Raw genomic sequence first — 23,488 nt, forward strand, 5'->3', positions numbered from 1 at the left:
CCACATGGAGCCAGTTCTCTAAATTCACGTAGAAGATCTTTATATGTAGCTGTCACTGTTTGTTGTTATTGGTGTCATTAATTTTAAGAAACCAATTAATAAAGCCTACTGTCATCAATCTGGGTACTGATGGCCTTACATTTTTAAAGTTTTCTATAAAGGAGTGTCTTACTCTTCCTTCTCTTCCTATTCAATGGATAAATTTCACTTAACTGTCCACAGGTTGATTTTTATTTTTATTTTTCACAAGTAGTACATTTCCTTTGCAATGATAACTAAATAAAGCTGTCGGGTTAACATCAATTGTCACTCCACACTGATATGCAAGAAAGAGACCTTGTAAAAGTCCTTCAAAATAGATACTTCAGTGAAAGGCTCCAGGATAAGCTGAGTTCAGGCTCAAAAAGCCCGAGAAGTTGTTACATGTACAGAGTGTACATGTGATCTCTGAAATTTGGAAATTCAAGGTAGTTCAGATAGAATTGCATTTTACTGTGATTTACAAGCATTTAAGCAGTATGACTTTGCTGATGTTTTTAAGTCATATGGATACAAAATCTGTTTGTATGGTCACGCTTTACTATGCACATAAACTGTACTAATATTTTATCTGTAACAAAAGTGAAACCTCAGAGTTCCTAAGCGGGTGCATCTGAGAGCTCTGTCTCTCGTGGCAGCCCATGCAGTACAGTAACCTCCTTGAATTTGCAAGGTGCACCCCTAAGAATTGTGATCAATTAGGCCATCCTTTGGTGCAGATTTTGAGGCATTAGCAACCGCAATAAAATTAACTTTCTCTTCATTTTCCAGGACTCTATATGCTTCTCCATGTAAGATGTAGACTGCTTTGTTTCTGTGAGTGTCGTCGGTCAGTGTGCCAGGGTGGAGCAGTGACTTCATGAGGTGGCTGTCAGGGACCTGGCAGCCACAAATGCCAACCATACCCTCAGGTGTACCAGGCCCAGCAATAAGAGAGAGGCAAGGGAAGGGGCTGTTCCTCACTGTGCTGTGCAGCCTCACCCCAGTTTTGAGTGCATTTTTGAGTGCAAAGATGCAAGGAGATGAAACTATGAGAGAGCATCCAAAGAAGGGCTACAAAGATGGTGAGGGCATCTTGTCTGTAGGGCAAGACATACAAAGAGTGGCTGAGGCCCTTTGGTTTATTCAGCCCAGTGCAGGGGAGCTGAGGGGAGGTCCTGTAGTGACCTACAGCTCCTCATGGGGAGCAGAGGGGTAGTGCTAAGCTCTGCTCTCTGGTGGCAGTGACGGGGCCCAAGGGAATGGCGTGGAGCTGTGTCAGGGGAGGAGCTGGGATTAAGAAAGGTTTCTTTACCAGTGTGGTCAAGCACTGGCACTGGCTGCTCAGTGCAGTGGTCATGGCCCCAAGCCGCTAGAGTTCGTGGAGTGGTTAATGCACTCAGATGGTGTCTGCATGTTGTGTGGTCCTGTGGGAACAAGGTTGGTTGATCCTTGTAGATCCCTTCCAACTCAGGATATTCTACGACTCTATTGAAAGCTCTTCTTATCTTTTTCCATATCTCTTCCTATTGCTCTGCAGTTTTTGAGATTAGTGGATCAGAACTGCATGTGGCTTTAAGTTTGTGGGCATGTTGAGAATTTATTCATTAATATAAGGACTTTGTTTTGATGTTTTGTTTCTTTTCCTGTAATTCATCTGATCTCTGACTTTTGGACACTTAGTTAATATTTCCCATAAAACTACTTAGTATAACTGTAATCTTGCTTATAGATTGTGCTGCTCAGACTAAAACTGGTTTTGAGGCAAATAAAGTTGGAAGAATTGTGTGTATTTTAGTGTGCTATGTTGTATGTAGCTGCATCATTTTTGCCACTGTGCAGTTACTCCATATAAGGTGATCCTTCTGCCATTTCTTGCCTTTGATTGCCTTCCTTACTAATGTGAGATTAACACTGTATCATCATCTGTCTGGCTACTGGAAGGGAAAATGTAATTTAACTAAGAAAATGAACAATGAAAGCAGTAATTAATGTTTATTTAAAAAACACTTGTTAATTTTGGAGCTGGAAGTCTTATAATTATTAACTTTTTTCTTTATAAGATTCTTCAGTAATTTACTGGTGTGATTTTTATGAATAATTTCTGTGGAGTTTGGGGGGTTTGTTCATTTAAGATGAGGGAGATACTGAGATCGGTTTTAGCCAACTAGCACTTTAAAATAAGTTGAACAATGTTTCTCTTGGTTCTTAATCTTCAGAACTGTCTGAATTAAGTTAAATCTAAATCCCTGTCCATTTTTGAGGGGACTGAGATTGAAGCCCAGCCTCTGAAGTAGTTTGAGGGAGGATGCTGAAGTGAAAGAGGGAATTCCTCCATACTCCTGATATTTAAAGTCTCCTTGCTATCTACGTATACCTGCAATGTATTTATAATCTAAATGTACCTAAAGTATTAACTAATAGAATTCAAACAAGATTAGTGGTTTTAAAAGATTCTTACAGCAAGGGTTGAAGTCAGTGTAGTATTCAAACAGGAGAAAAAAGCTTTCTCTTACTTTGTAAATAATGCCGTGTAAAAAGTGCTTCACGTAGCCTAAGTAAGGGAGGTCTTTGTGGCAGTCAATATGCAGTGTTCTAATACTTGACTGGCATTTTGGATTGAGGTGCCACACTTTGTTAGCTTTTTATAAGGTATCCTGGGTGGACTAAGCTATAATAAGAGCAGTAATAAGCTATTTGCTATGGCTGCAGGGTGGGGCAAACTGAAATAATTGAGTTTCGGAATACATAATAGAAATGAAGACAGTCTAAAATGATAGATGGATATTGCTGCTTCTGCTCCTGTTTTTGTCACCTTTTCATAATTTTAGGGGACTTTGATGCTTTCTGATACTTCTGACAGCAGTTAGAAGATTTTTGTAGAACATACTGAAGTCTCTCTAGTGTTCTGAGTGAAGGTGTTGTGGCATGCTGCAAAGTCTAAATGCACCTTTTTTTTTGCCAGTGCAAAGACATCTTTTCAAAGATAAGGCAGGGAAACCAACTGAAGCTCAAGGAGGATCAGTGAGTGGGAGGCAAGAAGATAACACGATCAAAGAAGCAGCAGCAAAATATACTGCCATCATATAAAAAGGCTGGACTTTATTCCTTGTTTAATTCTAAAAGAGAAGAAAAAAACGATTAAAGGAGTTTGAGCATAGCTTCATTATGGAAGAGATTTCTGCATATGCGATTATGCATATGCTCCAGTATCAAGGACACTGAGCAGACACAAGTACTGTAGTTACTATGATAGTACTAGAACATTTACAGTGGTTGGACTTGTGGATGCAAAGTTGAGTCTTTAAGCCTTTGCCAGATTTGCCTCTAAAGCAAAATACAATTTTTGAGTTAACTCAGTATAAAATGTCATTAATATTTTTGTGGTATTTATCTTTTCCCATTTCTAAAAGTAGTTCTTTAATATCCTCTATCTTATTATTATGTCACTCTTCTTGGGTTAGCTCCAACTTCAGTTTTTGTTTCTTGTCCTCTTTCACCCCATAGACTTGCCTCATCCTGGTCTGTAGATCTGTCTTCTCTCAGATTTGCTAAAAGGGCAGTTCAGATCCTGAAACATTACATCAACAGAACGTGATTTTACTGACTGCATGTACTTTGGAAAAATAATAAAGATTTTTTTAAAAAAGGATTTTTAGCAGCACAGGCTATTACAGAGAGCACACTATCTGCTAATTCAGTTATAATCACTTTGTACAATATGTCAAGATTGCTGTGGAGAAAAGTGGCCTTAAAGAATTTCTGCAACTTCATCGGTCTTGGCTGCCTCGGAAATGCCATCATCTAGTGAGTATTAATTCAGCTTGATGGCACTGGTATTTCTCTGTAGCCGTTCCATCTTGCAGTAATATTGGGGCATACTGTTCCCTTCCCCTGTCTTGCCTCAGAAGTGTAGCCTGTGTTACCTACACATTAAGTATCCTCCTTGATTGATGTAGCTTTGCTGATTTTATGACAGGATAGAGATGTTGGAGGGAGGAGAAGGTAGAGCATTGCTTTCTGAGAAGGATACCATCCAAACCATTCTCTAGATTAGATAATCTGTACTGTGCTTATCCAAGGTAAAATAAGTAGAAGATGACAGCAAAGTTTTTCACTCTGTATTTTTTGTTTTTGTGTGTACGTAGATTTCACAGACGGTCAATAACTTTACCCCGGGTGCTTTCTTTTATCTGGCTGTGTGAAGAATTGGGGTTGTCTAACAGAGAACAGAGCTTTGGGAATTTCTCACGTTGGGCCAAAAATATTGTATTGAGAAGCTTTTTGTCAAAGTGCCCAAAGAGTCATTTACAGTCTCTGAGTCTGCTCTTATATAGTAAAAAGACCAATTTCCAGACTTGCCATCTACAAAGTAATTTGTACAGCTACAAAACATCAGCAAGTGACAGTATTAATTTCTGCAAATATAGCAAATAGTTTCAGTGTCCTTGGAGCAATCTCTGGATAAGCGTATTGTTATTTATTGAGTTTATAAGTTGCTAGGTAATTTTCTTCTGTTTGAACTACAGTAGCTAGATGGAGACTGGCTTCTTTTTTTTTTCCCCCCTTCATGTCTAAAAACAAACTTTCTATGCTTAATCTAATCTATACTGAGAACTCAAACTGCATTTCATTTTGCCATTTAGAAAGCACTTTGAAGATTTTTGTGTGCATAAATCTGTGCTCAGAACAGTTTTCTTCAGTTGATACAATGCCTGTATTGCAAACAATCTAATTTCTTCTTCTCTTAAATATTGCCACTGAAATTTGCTGTCAAAACAAAACTTGGGAAAAAAATTGGACTGCTCAGTAGAATGAAAGGTGATAACATTTAGTGATACTCTCTGTCATGCAGGTACTCTTAGTGGAACTTCCTCAGATACATCGTCACTTGTATTGGTGTAGTTCAGTACACTTCTTGTCCTTTCAGGAACATTGAAACATAAGTGAGGTGCACATATCTACTACTTCTAATTGTTGTTTGGCAGGATTTGTGCTTTTGTATTCAGCGTTCATCTCTCTAAGTTGGTTGGGTTTTTTTGCCTTGGAGATTCTGTGCAACAAAACTGAGAATAATAAAGTAGAACTTCAAAAAAACTATATTTTATATTTTGTTTTAAACTGTAACAGAAAGATACAAGTGTTCAGTAGGTTTCAGTCAGGTGCCATAAAAACTGAGGATGAGTTGAGGGAAGGTGTGGTCTAATCGACAGGATAGCTGCAGTACAAACAACATTTGGCTAGGTGATAGTCCACACTAAAATGTTTTACAGGATGAGCTCTTTTTTACCTGAATTTTCAGTGACTTTGATGCAAACAAGGACAAAATAGATCATATAAGAAGCTGAACTAACATTATTTTCATGTATGTTCTTTCAATGATGATGTTGACCGATTATCCTTATGTATAAGGTTACAGAAATTGAGAGAAGGAAACTGAGAACAGTGAATTTTTTTGTTGTTTGCTGTAGCAAGGAAGGAGGTAAATATAGCTGGAATAGTGGACATTTAGAGGGCATCCAGAAACAATTTACTTTGGCCAGTTTACTTCTTTTTTTTTTTCTTTTTTTTTTTTCTCCCCCCTCCCCCTCCCCCCCCCTCACATTAGAGAGGTGTTTCTCCTCCATTGGGTTAGGAAAAGTTCCGCTTCTTCAGTGAGTTGTATGGAGAACACCGTAATGGATCTCATACAGAAAGAGGAAACAGAAGGGAATGGAAGACTGAAGATCTATAGCTATTTGTTTCTTGATGGTTTTTTTCTGGGTTTGCTTTCCTGGTACATATTTTAATGTGCTCAAAAATTTATATCTGTTGTAATTATTCAGCTTCTCACCTTTGTTGCTATTCAGGGAGAGTCTTTCTAATCAATTATCAGTTATTAATAATGGCTAGCAACAGGCATTGCAGTTACTGAAAACTTGGAGAAAATTGTTTTTTTTATTGAAATCTTACCTACCTGCTTCACTAGAAAGCACTTTCATTTAAAACAGGCAAACACAAATGAAACAAAAACAAGATAAAACCATTGGAATTGAAATATTTGTTTTACATGGGAAGAGTGAATAAAATGAAGCTCCTTGGTGAACCCCATCAAGGAGATTCAAGGTGCTCTTGTGGGATGGGAGCTGAGACTTCCAGTCTGCCTTTCTTCAAGTCAGAGCTTTTCATGTAGAGTAGGGGATGATGCACTTGGTGACAGCCCACTCTTCTGTCCCCTGTTCACTGTAAAAAGGGTCATATGGATTCACTGACAGGTGTCAGGTGAGTGAGAAAGACAGGGAATGCTAAGCAGGAAGATTTTTGTCTCTTATTCCTTTTCTACAGAAATTCATGGATCTTGACATACAAAATTTTTTCAGGGAAGTGGGCAGGTGAGGAGTGTTCTGGACCAAATATGTTTCAGTCTTCCAAAAATAGTAGTAGGAGCCAGGTTTTTTTGTGTGCAATTTTGAGTTCCTAGAAGCCAAAATCAAAACAATAGTCCAGTCTTTACTCATTGTTATGTATTATTCTATCCAGTAAAGAAATTATCCATCAAGTAGAATTATTTAAAATAAAAAATTATAAATACTGTCATTTAATTAGAGTACAGAATTTTATAAGATAAAAGCCTTGGTAGCTAAATTACCTCTCAAGTTTGTCATAACAAAGAAGGCATGGATCAGATAGACATAATCTCTATGATTAACTTGTTTACCTTTATCCTTCTGATTAGCTCTGGATTGTAAGCCTCTTTTTATTTTCCTTTATCTCTCTTTAAAGTAGGACATAATTCTTATTATGAATGTCACACTGGTTGTGTTCTCTGTGACAGTGGAATTAACTTGCTTGGCTGAGTGGCAAATCTACTCAAAGTGTTGCTAGAAATGCAGAATGAGCTAAAAATAAATGCTTCTCCTGTGAGATAATCTCATTTTTTGAACTTCTGTCAATACATAATATCATTAATAAAACTTTTCCCTAAATTTTATCTCATCAGAATGAAAGTGATTTTTCCTTCTTTCCTTTTTTTCTAATTAATGTCTTCATGACACATCGCCTGAATTGGTCTAATCTACATTGCTCTCTCAGCACGATTCTGCCCCAAACTAGGGAGGACTGCAGCAACTATTGGACAGCTTTAGCTTGTCAGGAAAGGCTCATAAAGGACCAAATTGTATCAGACAAAAGGGTTCTAAAATTTAGCAACAACCTTGTTGTACTACTTAGGTATGTTTCAGTTTTAGGACAGCCTGTTTAGATGGTAACATCTTTAGACTAGAAGTTGAAGAAAGAGTATACTGAATATTTTTTTCCCCACTTCTTTTTTTCTCTTTTCCATTCCCTTCAGTGTACTTCATGAACTTTCCTTTATCATCCTGAAAACTTCATTAAGTACTGTTACCATCAGTTTTTGCTTCTGGGGTTTTATGCTGTTTCTGTTTTGTTTATTTTTCTTTTAATTTGGTCCATCTTTCCTGAAGGTACTTCATCTTTCACCGTGTGAAGAAGTGCTCATCAAGAAAAAAATTGATTATAGCTTTCTCTAGAGCAGCAATTTTTATTTGCAATATTCGTAAGGTAGTTATGGAGTTGATGCTATTGTGGTAAGCATCGTTACCTACAGGCTTCAGGTTTAGAGATGTGTTAATTGATATTATGATATAGAATTAATAAATATGGTGGTTTTTTTGTTTGTTCGTTTGTTTTTTGTTTGTTTTTTTTTTCTTACTAATAAGTATTAATAGTCTTCTGAGTTGATTGTTCAAGCCAGGCTGACTGTTGAATACACTTTTCCTTCCAGGAGACACTGAACTTGGGTAGGCTGTACTTAGGGTATACATTGGCCTTTTCCTGCCTTTCCTGGACTACAGTGCTGTCTTACACTGTTATAAAGATTGAGTCAGTGTATCCTGGTCAAATGTCAGGACCAGGGAGATAGGAGATATGGTTTAGTGGTTTTTCTGTAGATATGGTAAAGGGAGGATGGTTGGACTAGATGATCTTGTAGTTCCTTTCCAACCTTGTGATTCTATGACTCTATGACCCTGTTTCAGGAAAATGACACGTGAACATTTGAATGCTCTGTCTCTTCACCCCCCTCTCTTGTGAGAGTTTTGGTCAACATAATGTATTAGAGGTTAGCTGCTCATTTTCTGGAAGCACTTTCAACTTAGAGTTCCTATTCTGAAAGTTAATTGCTTTCTGTAATATAGTGCTTTGTATGGAGGAGGTTCAGATAAGTTGTATTTAAAGCCTTGGAATTCTTCCAAGGTAGTTTCTAGTTTTTATAGTAATATGTCTGTCATTGTGCTATATGCCTGACCCACTCAATCAAACATTTGTTCAGTAAGCAACGGAACGACCACAGCTACTTTGCTGGAAGTGCACACTAAGGGTCCCACACCCTGCGGGCTGATTCTTCTCATCCCTGGCTGTCTGAGGCTGCATGGTGCTAAGGCATATATGCACTCAAATGTGAAACTTTCAACAATCCTTCCCTTGGTAGAGGCGCTATTTTGGGTATTGGATTTCATAAAACATCTGAGATGATTACAGTTGTATAGATCTTTCTTTTAAATACAGATTCAAAAGATACTGGGCAGACAGTGGGACTTCGTATACCTTGTTTGCTTGGAAAACGCTGACATTAAAGAATGTCTTTTGGAGAATTAACTTTCAGTGGTGACTATATGAGTAAAAGGTTACTGATGACTTTTCTCTTAACTCTCTCCATTCAGTATTAAAAGGTGAGCAAAATATGCATACTTGAAGTAGAGATAGGGATTATTTTTGTCTTGGATGCAGTACAAACATTACAGAAAGACATAGAAATGCCAGCCAATACTACAGTGTGTCATGATTGATTGATTCATTTTCATGTTGTGCTTTGCTATTACTAGTGGGTCCTTCCATGGAAAAATTAAGTAACGCAAGAGCACAAAAAATATATCCTAATGCGCCAGCCATTTGCATATCTAGTCCTGTACTATGTGTTTAACAGTGACAGCATGTCACCCAGCTTCTGTATCAGAGGGTGCATCCTTGCCTCTTTCGTCTAGAGGCTTCTCTGGACATGTTGTTGAAAGCATTGCATAATTCCATTCTAAACCTGCTGCTCCTATTTGCTTTCACATACTTCTGTGGTAATAAATTCCAGATGTTCAGTTCCACTTGATGTTTCTGAAACTTAACTCCTCTTTGTTTCAATAACATTCCCCATTTCTGGTGTTGTGATACTTGGTGAGTAACACCTTTGGCTTCACTGTACCCAATGTTCTGATGAATTTTCTGCTTGCCAAAGTACAGAGTCCTACCCTGTTCTGGCTTTCTCTTCCTGGAGCATCTGTTCCAGCCTATAATTTTTATTGTCTCTCTCTCTCTCTCTTTTTTTTTTTTTTTTTAACGTCTTCTAATTTCTATATCTGTGCAATGGTTTGCTTGCACCTACTTGTTGCTCTTTTTTCTTCCTTAATTAATTTTTAACATTTTTCAATGTATTTCTTAAATTATCAAGAATATGCTCCTCATAAGACTTGTGCTCTAGACCCCTCACCTGTTTCGTTGCCCTTTTCTAGACATGTTCCAGAGCCTCAATGTCTTACTTGTAGTGAGGGGCCCAAAACTAAACATGCTACTCAAGCATGTAGCATAGCATGTCATACAATCCCAGTTATGCAGAATTTTATGTGCTGTTGGACAGGTTACTTGTGCTTAAGGTGAGGGCTTCTCACATTGGTCTTCAGACACAGTACATGAAAGAGCAGGCTACCAATACGACACGTGAAAACCTCTCAGAGCCCCTGTGGCTCTGACAAGCACACATGAACTCTGTATTAGTATGCTGTGTAAATCCTGCCTCCTTAGTTCTCCAAACAGATATAAAAATAAAGCACTATTTCAATGCCATGACATGTTTGGTTGGTTTGTACTCTGTTCTCTCAGTAGTTGCAGTGTGGTGATTTCATGGCTCTTATTTGGGGAGATGAGTTGTTGGTTGGTTTTTTTTTTCCTTTGTACTGTGCTGAGGGAAAAGCAAATTCCTCTTTACATTTAGTGTGTTAGAAATACCTATTGTTTGTGAAGAAAGTGAAAGCTTTATGGGCCATTGAAGAGTTCTTAACAGGATTGAAATTCTGCTTGGATAGCTCTGGTTCTGATGCAACATTAACTGACTCTGACTGCCATTTTTCTTAATAATAAATAAACAGATAATGTCCTTCTCAGATCACAATCTTCTCTGAATGGTGCTGCACTGCATACTCATTTTGTGCAGATTTTGTTCTTTTTCTCACTCTCTACCTAGGGGGATAACAACATGAATAGTACCATGTTTTATTTTAGTAAATGCAATGTTTTGACGGATTTCTTTTCAGTGTTGGTATTAAGTTGGATGAGGCAGGTGAAAGAAACACATTTTGCTCATGAAAGTGGAAAATAACAGCATTTTTGATGGTTCTAATCTCTGCAGGAGTTTCTTTCCCTGTCTTTCATAAGCTCTGAAGAAATCTGTCATGCAAGAGTTTACGGGTTTATGCTGAAATGGTCTCGAAACTTGTTGATAGAGAAACTCTCAGTCATCCTTGTCCTATGACATGTATGGTCCACTGAACAGATTCTCTGGGCCCAGACTTTGCAGCAGGAAAGAATGGAATACTTTCTTCTCTGTTTTCAACATGTATGGGAAGTAAAAAGATTAGCAAGTTAGGCATCAATAAGGTACTAAAACATGAGTAGGTTAGCTGAAGAGACTGTAGGATCTCTTTCAACTGGAAATTCTTAGGGACAGGTTAGATAAATATCTGTTAAAGTAGGATTTGTATAAATTAATCATATTTGTGAAGAAATGGACTACATAAGCTTTAGAGGCCTTTCTCTACTCTGTATTTCTTAACAAAGTGTTAAAGTTTGAAAGACAAAGGGGTTTTAGGCACTTGCTGAAGAAAGCAAAAGGATAGAGTAGACAAGCTCAGATCCTAGTTGCCAAGCTGAGGCAAAGCAGTGTTGCATCAAGCAGTTTTCCCAAGCACACGAACTCGAGCCCAAACAGCAAATCTAACAGATTCCTTCTAATGGCTCTATGGTGTGAGCTTTTCTATTTTGAATTAATTTCTTTCAACAAGCCTGCTGTTACTCACACATGCATGCACATGTGGATAGTAGAATAGAATAGAGGCATGGACTGGTCTGATCTGCTTTAATTAGAAAAAGCCTATTATAAAATTGCCTGCAGTTTTGACGTTAGCGATGGAAATTAAGATTTACTATCCCTGTCAAAAGAAAAGCTCAGGAGACACATTTGGTGCCAGCAGCTATTTTTCATTCTTTGTTTTGTGATATTAGCATCAATTTGAAGATAAGCAGTACTTAAATATTCATACCTTATCTAATGTATATGTTTAGATGTTGTCAAAAATCACTACTCAACAAGAGTAATTTCAACTGTAGATGCATTCAAAATCCCCTTTACTATCTGTATAATGTTTTTTTTAATGATCTTTATCCAGCCTTTCAGACCTGTGATTAAAAATTTGGGATTAGCAGAGTAGTAAGCTGGAATTTTTGCTTTTTCAAAAAGTTGAATATTTTGTATTATCCTTCGTTCAAAGAAGAAAAATCAGTTTCTGGAGTTTGATAAGGTTCTTTCTAGTGTGGGTGAATTTTATAGGTCTTCTCTGCTGCTAGTCAATATGCAGTTGAGCTGAGACTTTTAAAGATAATAATAATAATAATAAAAATTAAATCAGTAAATATAAAATGAAATAACTAATCTGTCGTTATTTTCAAACAGAAATGTCTAATTTTTTGTTCTAGTTTTTTAGCCTGATCTTATTCATCATTGATGCTGTTTGTACTGAGAAGTGGTTGAACTGCTGAGTTTATTAAATGCACACACTCAGAACTGAAATAATAGGGATTTAAGCTTTATACAAATCCAAGCTACAACACTGAAGTCCAGAAGCCTCGAGTGTGTTCCCTGAATTGATGTGAAATGGGATTTAAGGTAGATCAGGAGGATTATTTTGGCCTCCCACTTTGTTTATTCCAGGAATATCACCACCTGGAAATTGCTACCATAAAATTTCCTGGTACTGAAGGAACATTAGGTGTCAGGCTCACCTGCTTTTGGTTTTTTGTTGTTTTGTTTTGTTTTTTTTCCTTCTTGTGATATCATTTTAAATATTCTGTAGTTTTTACATAGCTTTTGGCCTTTAAACAGGACTTTCAGGGATGTTCAGTAACTCCTTTTAACACAACATCTCTTGCTGCCTAAATCTGGCTGGCCCAGCCTTGAAGCCTGATGTGTTCCTATCTGTTCCAGGCCTTGTGATGCTCACTGTTTGTTTGTCTGCTTGTGTGGACACCAGCAAGAAGGTGGGAGCCAATTGCTGGAGCAGTGTTGTGCAGTAGCTAGGATGCCTGTTGTGTCAGTTTTGTCAATCTTTGTCTAAAATATGGGCTTAGGACTGTTCCCAGTGAGCAGGATGACTGCAGTTATCCTGTGATTAGAGTGAAAGGAACATTAGGGTCACAAGCTGTCCTGACTGGCTTCCCCTGCCCTCGGGGCTAGAGAGTAAGTCCTGGCTCTTCTGGGCTTACTGCCATGGAGTAGCTCAGCTGTCTTGCTGCCATGGTGATAAACCCAGTGCTTGGAAGAAGCTGCATCAGTTTCTGCACATACTCTTAGGGAATTGTAACAAACTGCATGAGACAAAGGTCATCGTAGCTAGAGATTAGATGTCTTGATGAGGAGATGGCATAAAGCGGTGTCCCAGGTCTGAATGTCTCTTTGGCACTTTGTTTTTCTTGCTCCTATGATGAGGCAGTGTTTTAATGTTTCTCTATTAAATCCTACTGTGCACGTGACTGCAGCTTTAGTTTTGAGCACCCAAATGCAGTTGCTTATAATTCTTGTTTATACATTGCCATGATTATACCTAACAGAAAAGCAAGTCCATATTGCATTTATTTCAGGAGTAGGTTTTCTAGATGCTTGAAGAGGGTTTTCTTATGCTGTGTTCTTATAAGACTTTAGATAATGTATTGACGTGGATTTAAATATGTATTTGAAAGCTATAAAAATGTTTGACATGCATTATATTTAAAACACATGTATAACCTAAATTTATTCAGTGTTAGGTAAAGGGATACATTTCTCACTGAATTTCTTAAGATTTGTTTCTGTTTTACTGAGGAATTTGTTTTACTGTGTTGGAAGTTTGGGAAAATCACTTTAAAAAAAAAAACACAACTTGGGCCTTTTCTTTATGCAAATGTGGTACCCTGAAATGTATTACCTCTTAAATGCCAAATAGCATGGAAATACTGTAAAGCTGTTTTTCAGGAAGAAACACAAGGTTACACTTTTCCTATTTCTTTACAAAGCTTTTTTTTGAAAAAAAAAAATAAAAAAATAAAAAAATCAAGTACAGGGCAATGATAAAAATTAAGAAAATGACTATGGTAACATCAGAGTTTTTTAATTGTTATTTAAATATGTTTTGGATTGTGCAAATTTTCTTTGGTAGAAAAATACACAGTATATTTGAACAGTAGGTCAATGGCCTTTCTACTCATGCAGCTGTATAAATTTCATGTCAGGAAATCCTTTAGAAGGTTTCACATTTATCTAGGGCTGTACTTGTTTCCCATTTAGTGCTGCAGGATTTCACATTGTAGAGTAAGGAGGTGCTATGCTGCGTTTTGCCAACAATCTCCAATGTTTTGTTGAGTGCAATCTAGCATTTGTGAATTTGCTTTCTTTGTATCCTAAGTGCTGTAGGGCAAGGACTGGCCAAAGTGTCTCAGTTGCTGTGGCAATTTTAACAATGTTAGTTGCTTTCTGTAGCAATAAAAAATAACTTTGCTCTTCATTCTTCTTGCAATGACATAATTTATTTCAGTGAAACACAACAAAACTCTCAAGATTTTGAGTGCCATGCTGAAGTGTATATTGTGTTTGTGATGTGCAATCAGAAAATATATAGTTAATGTGAGAATCATTATGTTAATGCATAATGCTTTTTTTTTTCTTAATGCTTTTCTTGTGGTGCCAACAGAAGACAAGTTTAAATTATGAATATTATTTGTGACATGAATTATTTAATAATGCCTGAGAGGTATAAACCACATCTCAAGGTGATAATCTCAAGGATGGTTTTGAGGATATTTTCATCCTGAGGTTTGTTTCATGTTTTCAGCTATGGCAATAAGGTCTTCTAAGGTTTCTAGATTTCTATGTAAAAAATAATATGTCTTTAGTTTCAAGTCATTGACTGGAATGTGCTCACTACATTAATTTTTTTTTAATCTTAATCTCTTTCAGTCCCAGCAAAGATGCATTGTGATCTTTGCACTGGTTTGCTGCTTTGCAATTCTCGTTGCACTGATATTTTCGGCAGTGGATATTATGGGAGAAGATGAGGATGGACTCTCTGAGAAGAACTGTCAAAATAACTGTCGGTAAGAGGTAACAAACAAAACTTCTCTTTTGGGGTGGATAAGAATGTATATGTACTATATAATGATATGTAGTAACTAACGTAGTTCGATGGTGTAATTAGTAAGAGAAGTACATAACATCCAGTGAAACGCTTTCATTTTGTGGTATGTTCTGAGCAAAATTTTCCTGTTAGTTCAGTTATTTTGTGTTCCTGGGTCAAAGTTTGTTGCATTTCAATAATTGAGGCCTGTGCTAGCTCTCACTATTCTCAATTTCGCTGCTTCTTTCTTTCATCAAGACTTTTATTCTTTCTTTCTGGGAAGGTCACTGATTGCTTTTGACCTGAGACTGCTCCTTTTATATAACCTATTACTGCTCTTGCACACCCCTAATATATGCGGTGCCTTACCTAGGAACTGTGAGAAAAATAGGGATACAGATAGAAAGCCCAAATGTCTGTATTGAGGCTCAAGGGAGATCTTATAATTCTCTACAACTCTGTAAAATGAGGTTGTAGCAAAATGGATGTTGGCCTTTTCTCCCATATAACAGTGATGAAAGGAAATGGCAAATGGCCTCAAGTTGTGTCAGGGGAAGTTTAGGTTGCTTTTTAGGAAAAGTTTATTCTCAGTAAGAATGATGACACCACAGGACATGTGCGGAATCTACTCAGCTACCAGTGGCTGGGCCAACCTCAAATCTAGAGGTGGTTTGTATATATTACAGTAATCTAATTAAATGTTATTGTCTTTTGGAGCCTCTTCTCATCTTTTCTACAAGTTGTTGATTTGGTTTGTGACCTCTTTGGGTACAGAATCCTGTCCGCATCATGCTTTTCTTTTTATAAGCACTGGCTTTGTTGTTTTTTTTTCCTTTGTGAAATTACTTGGCCTGTTCAGTTTATGGTACACTCACAGTTCTGGATGGCCTTCTAATACTTGTCTGAGTTTTCTGGAGCTCAGTTAGCTTTCATTTCCTCATCAGGGTCTGAGGGATTCTTTACTGTCAGTTGTTGCCTTCCAAAATTTTTGAAGACAACTGTATGTGTCACCTCTACACCCACTCCTCAATGTGGGAATCTGTGACAGAACTAGGTCAGATGAGGGGAAAGTCTTTCTGCTCAGTTGCTTCAGTGCACTGCACATGACTTCAGTTATAGACCATGTTTTCCTTGTAGTTTCATAACCTAGCAGTCCCCAATTTTGTCTCTAGGCTTAACCATGAAAGGCCTTGTTCTTCTCTTTGTACTTTTCAAATGGAAAACAAATCAAAACAAAACAGGAGTGGGGGTGGTGTACGGTGTGATGGTAAACCAGAGTATTGTTTTTTTCCATGTCTCGAACAAGTGCTTTTTATGGGACATGGCAATCTCTCTTTCCAAAAATGCTCATCTTTGCTCAGTTTTTTATTGGTTGCCATATGTCATTCTTGTCTCTCTTGGACTGTGAAAGTGGAATCTGGGAGTAAATCTTTCACATTGATGTTAACCATTAGAGCCAATCAAACCATTTTGCATTTACAATGATGAAAGTGATCTCAGCACTATTCTAAGATGCCTTTCTCAGAGAGATACAAGTGTGTGATCTAGCTACTAATACTTGAACCGTAACACTATATATAAACCATTTCTCATAACACCTATTGCAATATCCAAGAGCTGGTAGCTAGTACCTAATAACATTGAATCTTCCTTTGCATGATGGAAATCTGGCTCCTTTATGTGTTAAATATATTGCAGACTTCACTGAAATGCTGTGAGATCAATTGCTGTGTGACATATATTTAGTACTTGGGGTGAGCACTTTTAATAAGTAAGACAAGAATTATTGAATTCTTATATTTCTGCTGTGTGAGGACTTTGACTGAAATTCGGGAACAGCCACTTACATTTGCAGGATGTGCTGAGAGAGTTGGCAATAGAATGCCATTTTTTAAGATGAAACTGTTATCAAATACAAGTTTTATGCATGTGATTCTAGATATTTTTTTTTGTTTGTGAATAAGCTTGATGGGAAAAATGCTGTTGAATTGTGAAGTTGAAGTCTTTTCTTCTACTGGAGATCAACTTCATTTTGGTGTTTGGATTCTAAAGGAAAATATATTTAAAAGAGAACTGTGGTCTAGAATAGTTCTATAACTAGAAATAAGAAAGGCAGTGGGAGACAGAAAACAGAAAGAAGTAAAAGGAAGCCATTTTAGAAATCCAGTCTTTTCTAGATTGAGAGAGACATTGTTATGTTTTAAGCAGTATTTTCCAGTAAGCCCTCTATATCATCTTTTTGTTATTATGATTGTACTGTTGTTCATGAATATGAATAAAACTGTCCCGATGAGATTACTGTAGTTCAACATGAGGCTCCTCTATTGTTAATTCTTAAACTCCTAGTATATAATGAATACTTACTGAATTTGTTGTCAAAAAAGACCTTCTTTTTTACCATTGTATTTATTTTTCTTGGGAACTTTGTACTTGTCAGGCAACTGGAAAAGCAGACTTTATTACATGTCTGCTAATTGCTGAAGAATTTGTTGGCATCTATTTAATAGGCACATAGGACATGATTTGTAACATTCAAGCTTCTTGCTAAAAAGCTCAGTCTTTAATCAAGAACTCTAAAAAACATTTTGCCTTACAGGCCATCTATGTCTCTCACAGTGTGAAGTCAGGTACCCAGAGGCTACAAATTGTTTTCCACTTTGTTTGCTATACAGGCAGGTAAACAATTCAGTATATTCAATAATAGTGAGTAGAGTATTCAAGAAGAACTCAAATGTTCAATATTTAACTAATAAATGAATGAAATTATTTCTTTTTTTCTTTTTCTTTCTTTTTTTTTTCCCCTTTTTATACAGAATTATGTTTTTTTAAGCTTGTTTATGGGAGTACAGAGATTAGTAACTTAGAAGAAATTACAACTCTGTCCCAGTAGTTAAGGGCAAATAGTAGGGCAAACATATGTACCATAAAAATAACGACTGAGAACCACTGTAAAAATTACTATCTTCTACTGGTACACGCAGTGCTATTCAGAATTAGAGTTGGGTGGATGTGGGCAAAGGTCTATGAAATTTATTTGGCAGAAAAATTTGGGTTTCAGAATTGAAATTAGAATCTGACTTCTGCTAACTGGCAAACTTTGTTGGTTTAGATGAAATAAAGTCTCCCACATAACACTCAAACCAGGAGCTGCATATGGAGAAACTGGTTTACTGAAAGCAATTGTATCCTTCAAAAAAATGTTTTTATTTTTACATTTGGATCAAGTCGGTTAAGATGCATCTTTTCAGTACAGAGAGTGCTGTGCATTCCTGACTTGGTTCCACTAAATTTGATTTTAGAATACCATACTTAACATAATACAAATGGTGTTTTACCCTTTCTATTAAAAGCAGCTTCAACCAATTGTCATTTAAGAATTAAAAAAATAACAAATAGTAATGACTGTGAAAAGTGGGGTTTTTGCAGTTTGCGCTTCAAACAGGATGCAAATAATTCTCTTGAGATGCCCACCGTAATGTTGTTAGGCAGGCCCTGATAGATGAGGCTGGTTAAGAGCATATGCTTAGCAGCCTGGAAACTATGCCTGTCTCTTCCTGGGTCCATTAGACACTGTATCTATAAAATTAAATTATTGTAATTTGAAAATAGTACCTTTTTATGGCTGATTTAATTTAAATAAATCTTGGCTAGCCTTTGACATAAGTCAAGACTTGGTTTTATTAAAACTGGCTGGTGATCTCTAAAAATCAAAGTGTGGAAAACAGAAGAAATTACATCTGACAAAATATGCTCTCTGTTATCTGAGGTGTTAGAACCGAGGTCTTTTTACTGTTACCAGTAACTCAAGCATTCAGTAAACCTCTTCTCCTGGTTGTTGCTGCTGGCAGGCATTCAAGGGGTCCAACAGAATTTGCACGTTGTCTTAATTCTCCTTGTCTTGCTGGCCTCTCCAGTGCCCATGGAAGCAGTTGTGGCAGAAAACATAAATCTTTCTTTGGCCTTGATTCTAGTCTTGTCCCTCTCTGGGGACTAAGAAGGAACAAGGTGAAAAAGTTAGTAATGATGGATACTTTGTATGGTTCCCAGCTGCAGTTTGAGGTGTAGAAATATTGTTGTTATGAGGATAAGGTTTTTTTCTTCTGTTTCCTCCCCTCCTCCTTTTCTTCATGGTGTTCTGGGGATTTTCTTGTTTTGTGAATTTTAGCGTTTCTAGGGAAAACTAAGGGAAGTTCTTAATGGCAAACCACAGAATCACAGAATAGCCCAGATTGGAAGGGACCTCAAGGATCATGAATCTCCAACCGTCCTGCCACCAACCTCTGCATTTAATACTTGACCAGGCTGCCCAGGGCCCCATCCAACCTGGAAACCTGGTTTTGTGTGTGTTCAGGGTTGATTCTGGCTTGGATTCTGTTTCAGTGTTTCTGTTTCTGTTTCTGCTTTACTACTTTAATTGATTATCGTTTCCTCGGAGTAGTAATGAAGGTACTTGAGCTAATTTGATTTGCATTGAAGGAACTTGCCTTTGGGTATGATGTAAATGGGAAAACGTAGGTGGTTCCTTTGGTGTTTGTAGGAAGGCATTGACTAATTCTGCCTAAAGCAAGCAAAAGATGATCCTAAGGTTGTGTTTCCATTTGCTTTGGCAATTGTTTGGATTGTTTTGGATAAGGATTTGTATCCTTCATAATTTCAGTATCTTGTAGAGGAGCTGAATGTTCCCTTTGAAATGCTAAGATTTAGACATCAACAGAGCTCAGCACTGAGATTTAGTGATTAAATCTATTTATACACAATGTACTTTTCATTAATCAGTTACGTGTTGCATGTGTTGGTTTCAGATGTGCCTTTTATTGTTGGATTGTGAGAGAGGACCAAAAATTGATCGTATTTTATATTGCTTTGTAAACCTCTACCTCTGCTACTTTACTCAGAAGGGTTTTGCAGCACTTTTTGAGCATACAGCAACCACATTCTTACATAGTTATACCTTGGAAATGCTTTGCCCCTGGCTGGTTGTGGGAGAGATTTTTTCTGTGCTGCATCAGTTCTGAATATAGCAAGGTTTATATCGACTGATTTCTATTTAATAAACAAACTATGACAGGCATAATACTTTAATGCCTCAACAGAACAAGATGCTCAGATTTTGAAAACAAGTCTGTTAAAGAGCAGCTGAAGATTTCTATTTACAAAACACTTATGGCACTTGGCATAAGAATACCTTCTGTCAACATAATGGCTGTTGTCCTCCTGTTTTGAGGTGATGGAGAGAATGAGCTATAAAACCACTTATATATGTATATATTTAATAATCCATATTCTCAGTCATTTTTATTTTTGCCTGAAAACAACCTTACTATTGAAGTTTTTGTGGGTAAATGGTGCAGAGATCTGGTGAACTTCCTTGTAAGGACATTCAGTGAATTGGACCAGGGAGGGGATTCAGTGATTAATTAAAAAATTTTACCAGAGGAAACTCTTACCTTTACTTCTATTTTTATTTTTAATGTATTCTATGGAAAAGATACTCTATTGACAGTTCCTCAGTATCTATACAGAATAAAATTTTCTTTTCTCTCTCCCTTTGCCAATATCAAAAGAGAATCAATTTGTTTTGTGTTTAATTTCGGCTATAAAGAATGCTTTCACAAATTAAAAGATGTGTGCCAAAACTCATGAACATGTTCTGTTTAGATATTATTCTACTACGTTACTGCCAAAAAATGGTCCAGCATTAATTACACTGTGTGGATGAGTCTGGGCTTCGATTCATTTTGTCCTAATTCACGTTTTTCTACTCTTCTTCTCAGTTAAATCTAATGGTTTCCTCTGTGTTCTGACTTTGTGCACCAGAGGCTCCTTAAACCAGCTTTTTCTATTATGCCAGACATTGTTTATGATGTAATGCTGAGATTGATGTGTTTTGTATTCTTGGAATTTATAAATTTAAGTATTCATTTGTTTCTTGTTTCATGACCCAGAGTTTGGAGAAAATATTACAACCTTTGCAGAAATCAAATTCTAATTACTTCATGGATCCTGGGTGATGTAAATGGGATAAAAAAAACAGTTGTTTTTACCAGGTAGCCTCTCCTATCTGGTCTGCTGGGGACGTTCTCTGTAATCAAATATTTCTCTTTATTCTTTCTTAACTTAATGTGTGCAGAAAACTCAGATGATTTCTTCCCAGCAAGACTCATAAAATTCTCAAGGTCATTTTCTTTACCAGACTGTAAGCCTGCTTTAAACAAAGTTATTAAATCTGGAATTATTGGTCATTCTCCTGATCTTGGAGACTGATTTACCACACAACAGAGAGGTTTTTGTTCTGTCTGCTGAGAATAGAATAGAAATCCAACTTAATAAAGCTCTCTGATAAATATTTCTTCCTTTCCTCTGTGGAAAAAAAACATTAAAAGGGGATAAATTTTCCACCAGAATATCTGAATTCATGCTCTATTTCAGGGTGACCTGTGCATTCATCTCAGGCTAACTTTGTATCGGACCATAGTAAGTACCTGATCCAGTAGCACCATTTGCTTTTAATTCCTACTCCACACTCAGTGCAGTATTTTAAAAGGTACTTACTGTCCTGTCAGCTTACAGTAGATATGTTGAGATGTGTCTAATTCTACAGTGCTTCTGTGAGTGTCCTTTCAGAAAGTGTGATCTGACACTCCTCAGGAGTTTAGGTGGGACAGTCTAGACACTGTCTTTGGTGCCCCAACCAGTGCATGGATGGGTGCTCTGCCCAGAGTGCCAGGGCAGCATCAATTATGAATAAGCAACTGGGGTGTTGGTAGGAGCCCCATCAGCATCCTAGAGATATTGGTACTGTTTTCTTGGGTAAGCTGGAACTGACAGCATCTTACTTAGAAGCATGCAGCACACTTTGTCAGTTGTAGCACTGAAGCTGAATTCAGATGGCAGTGGATCTTGGTGTTAATGCTCCAGTGGAAAGTAGTTGAAGTTTGCTAGTATTTTTTTTTCTTCATGTACTCTTTCTGTGTTTCAGTAGGATGGTAGGATGTACTAGATTGAAGCTTTCAGAATACACTACGTAATTTTTAAGATTTGTTTTGCCTCTGATGCTAGATTCCTGAAGGGTATTTAATAGCACATGAGAACTGTTGGGTTTGACCTCTTACTGTTGTTACCGATTTATTTGGTATTCCCAGAAAATAAGTATGTTGTATTCATATTTATGAACATGAACACAGGTGATTTTCTGGTATCTTTGCCAGCTTGACAGGTACAAAGCTAAGTGGTCTTGCAATGTATTTCTTTAGAAACAGTCAGGAAAATAAAAGGAATATTCTTTGGTGTCATTTATGCACTATGTGTTTAAGCCAGCTGAACTTGAATCAGTCTCTACAGTAATAAGTCTTGGAGCTTAACTTATACTGACTATGTATTAGAGAAAAATACTGTGTTGCTAATAACTTAACAAGATACAAATATACATAAACTCAATGAAGATGCATAAACTCCCAAATCTTTAACAAATTTCACTAGAAAAGTTGATGAATAAAAGTACACTATTTTGTGGTCATGCAAAGCTAGATTTGATGCATGAAGATTCAAACCAAATGATGATCTTTATAAAGACAGCAGAATAATATGTACATATGCAACTAAAGGGAAGAGGGTGTATATCCCTCTGCGCTAGAGAGGTGTTCCTGAAGGAAATCGTTGCACATTCACAGTGCATTGCATTGTACCGCATGATGTCCAGCACAAGGAATGGTGAAGGCAACTCAGGCGTCTTACCCTAGGGCACACCCAGCATCAACTGTCATATCAGTAAAGTTGGAAAAAACCTCTACGATCATCTAATTCCACCTACCATTTCTTTCAGTGGCACGTCATCCATGGATAGGCCATGCAATCTATTCATTTCCCCTTCCTACTGTGGAACATGCTGTCTTCCTCAGGGGCAGACTTGGAGCTCCTACATACACATACAGGCACATTTCTGCAGCAGCAAGCTCCCAGTCATCAAAGTTTACTGAAAGTGAGGCATTCCTGCTACTGGATGCTGAAGTGTAAACCTAGAGCTTTGATTTTTGTTCAAATAGTGTTAAAACATCATCAGACTTTTTGTTCACTTGTATCAGCTTGACGGTGCATATTTTGCAGTTCATTGCAGATGATTGTAGAGAGTAGATGTTTAGTGTAATAAAGGTTACTGTGGGACTCTGGAGGTGAAGTACTTTGAGCAGTGGAGGCTGAAGTGTTGGACAAGTAGAATTATCTGATGCATGCAACTTGGGCTACTGGGCTCATGAGCTGCCTCATCTGGTGAGTTTTATGGGCATACATCATATGCCACCCTAAAGATATCCTGAATACCTTCCAGTTTTTGCCAAAGACAGATTTCCACAGCCTGGTGCTAGTCCATTACTATGACATCTTATGGCAGTGGTCTGAAGAAGCAGCAGGGATATAACTTCTAAAAGTAGCATCAAACTACATTTTTGTTGTTGTTGCCAGTCACTCATTTGTCAAAGCAGTCTTTCAGGACTGACTAGAAAGGAGAACACTGAATACAAGGAATGTCAGAGCTGCTCTTAAAAGGCTATACAAATATTTGGGATGAACAGCAGAGTGATTCTGTTAGAGCTACTGACTGTTCTGGCTCTGTCATGCTTATAACACTTCAGGATATTTTTATGTTTTCAGGGCTTTTAGTTTGGAAGTTTGAATGTTGCTATTAAAAAATATAATTCTGGTCAAAGTAACTCTGATTAACTGCTCATGCTTTCTAGTAAAACCTAGAAGTGAGAATTGGGGTTATTTGTCTTACTTTAAGTGCATCAGACCAAAATACTCTTCCAATAGAAATATAAGGACCAATTTATCAAGGTACATAGCCTGTGTCTGTTCTGGGAAGAGACCCCTTGATTCTCTTCATCGTGACTATACTTTTTTGCTTGTTCTTTACCTGCTTTTATGCCAAATTTTAACCAGATGTAATTTTCACAATTTGCAATTGTATATGGACTAAACCGATCTACTCTTTAAAAAGAAAAATAACTTATTTT

The 23,488-nt window shown here is 37.1% G+C and overlaps 1 protein-coding gene across 4 annotated transcripts in view; it reads left to right on the top strand.

Annotated features, from left to right (window-relative positions):
- Positions 1-23,488, top strand: part of PLD5 (phospholipase D family member 5) — a 154,834-nt gene that overhangs the window by 44,303 nt on the left and 87,043 nt on the right. For 2 of the 4 annotated variants that reach the window (XM_015857803.3, XM_015857804.3), the window contains exon 2: positions 14,324-14,460. In XM_015857803.3, the coding sequence (XP_015713289.1) occupies positions 14,324-14,460 (137 nt within the window). Of the gene's footprint in view, positions 1-14,323; positions 14,468-23,488 lie in introns of all 4 variants that reach the window. The other 2 variants (XM_015857805.2, XM_085541267.1) reach the window with 1 other exon arrangement.

The sequence above is a fragment of the Coturnix japonica genome, chromosome 3 (assembly GCF_054131305.1).
Source record: "Coturnix japonica strain WE chromosome 3, WE-NBRP24, whole genome shotgun sequence".
Classification (NCBI taxonomy): domain Eukaryota; kingdom Metazoa; phylum Chordata; class Aves; order Galliformes; family Phasianidae; genus Coturnix; species Coturnix japonica.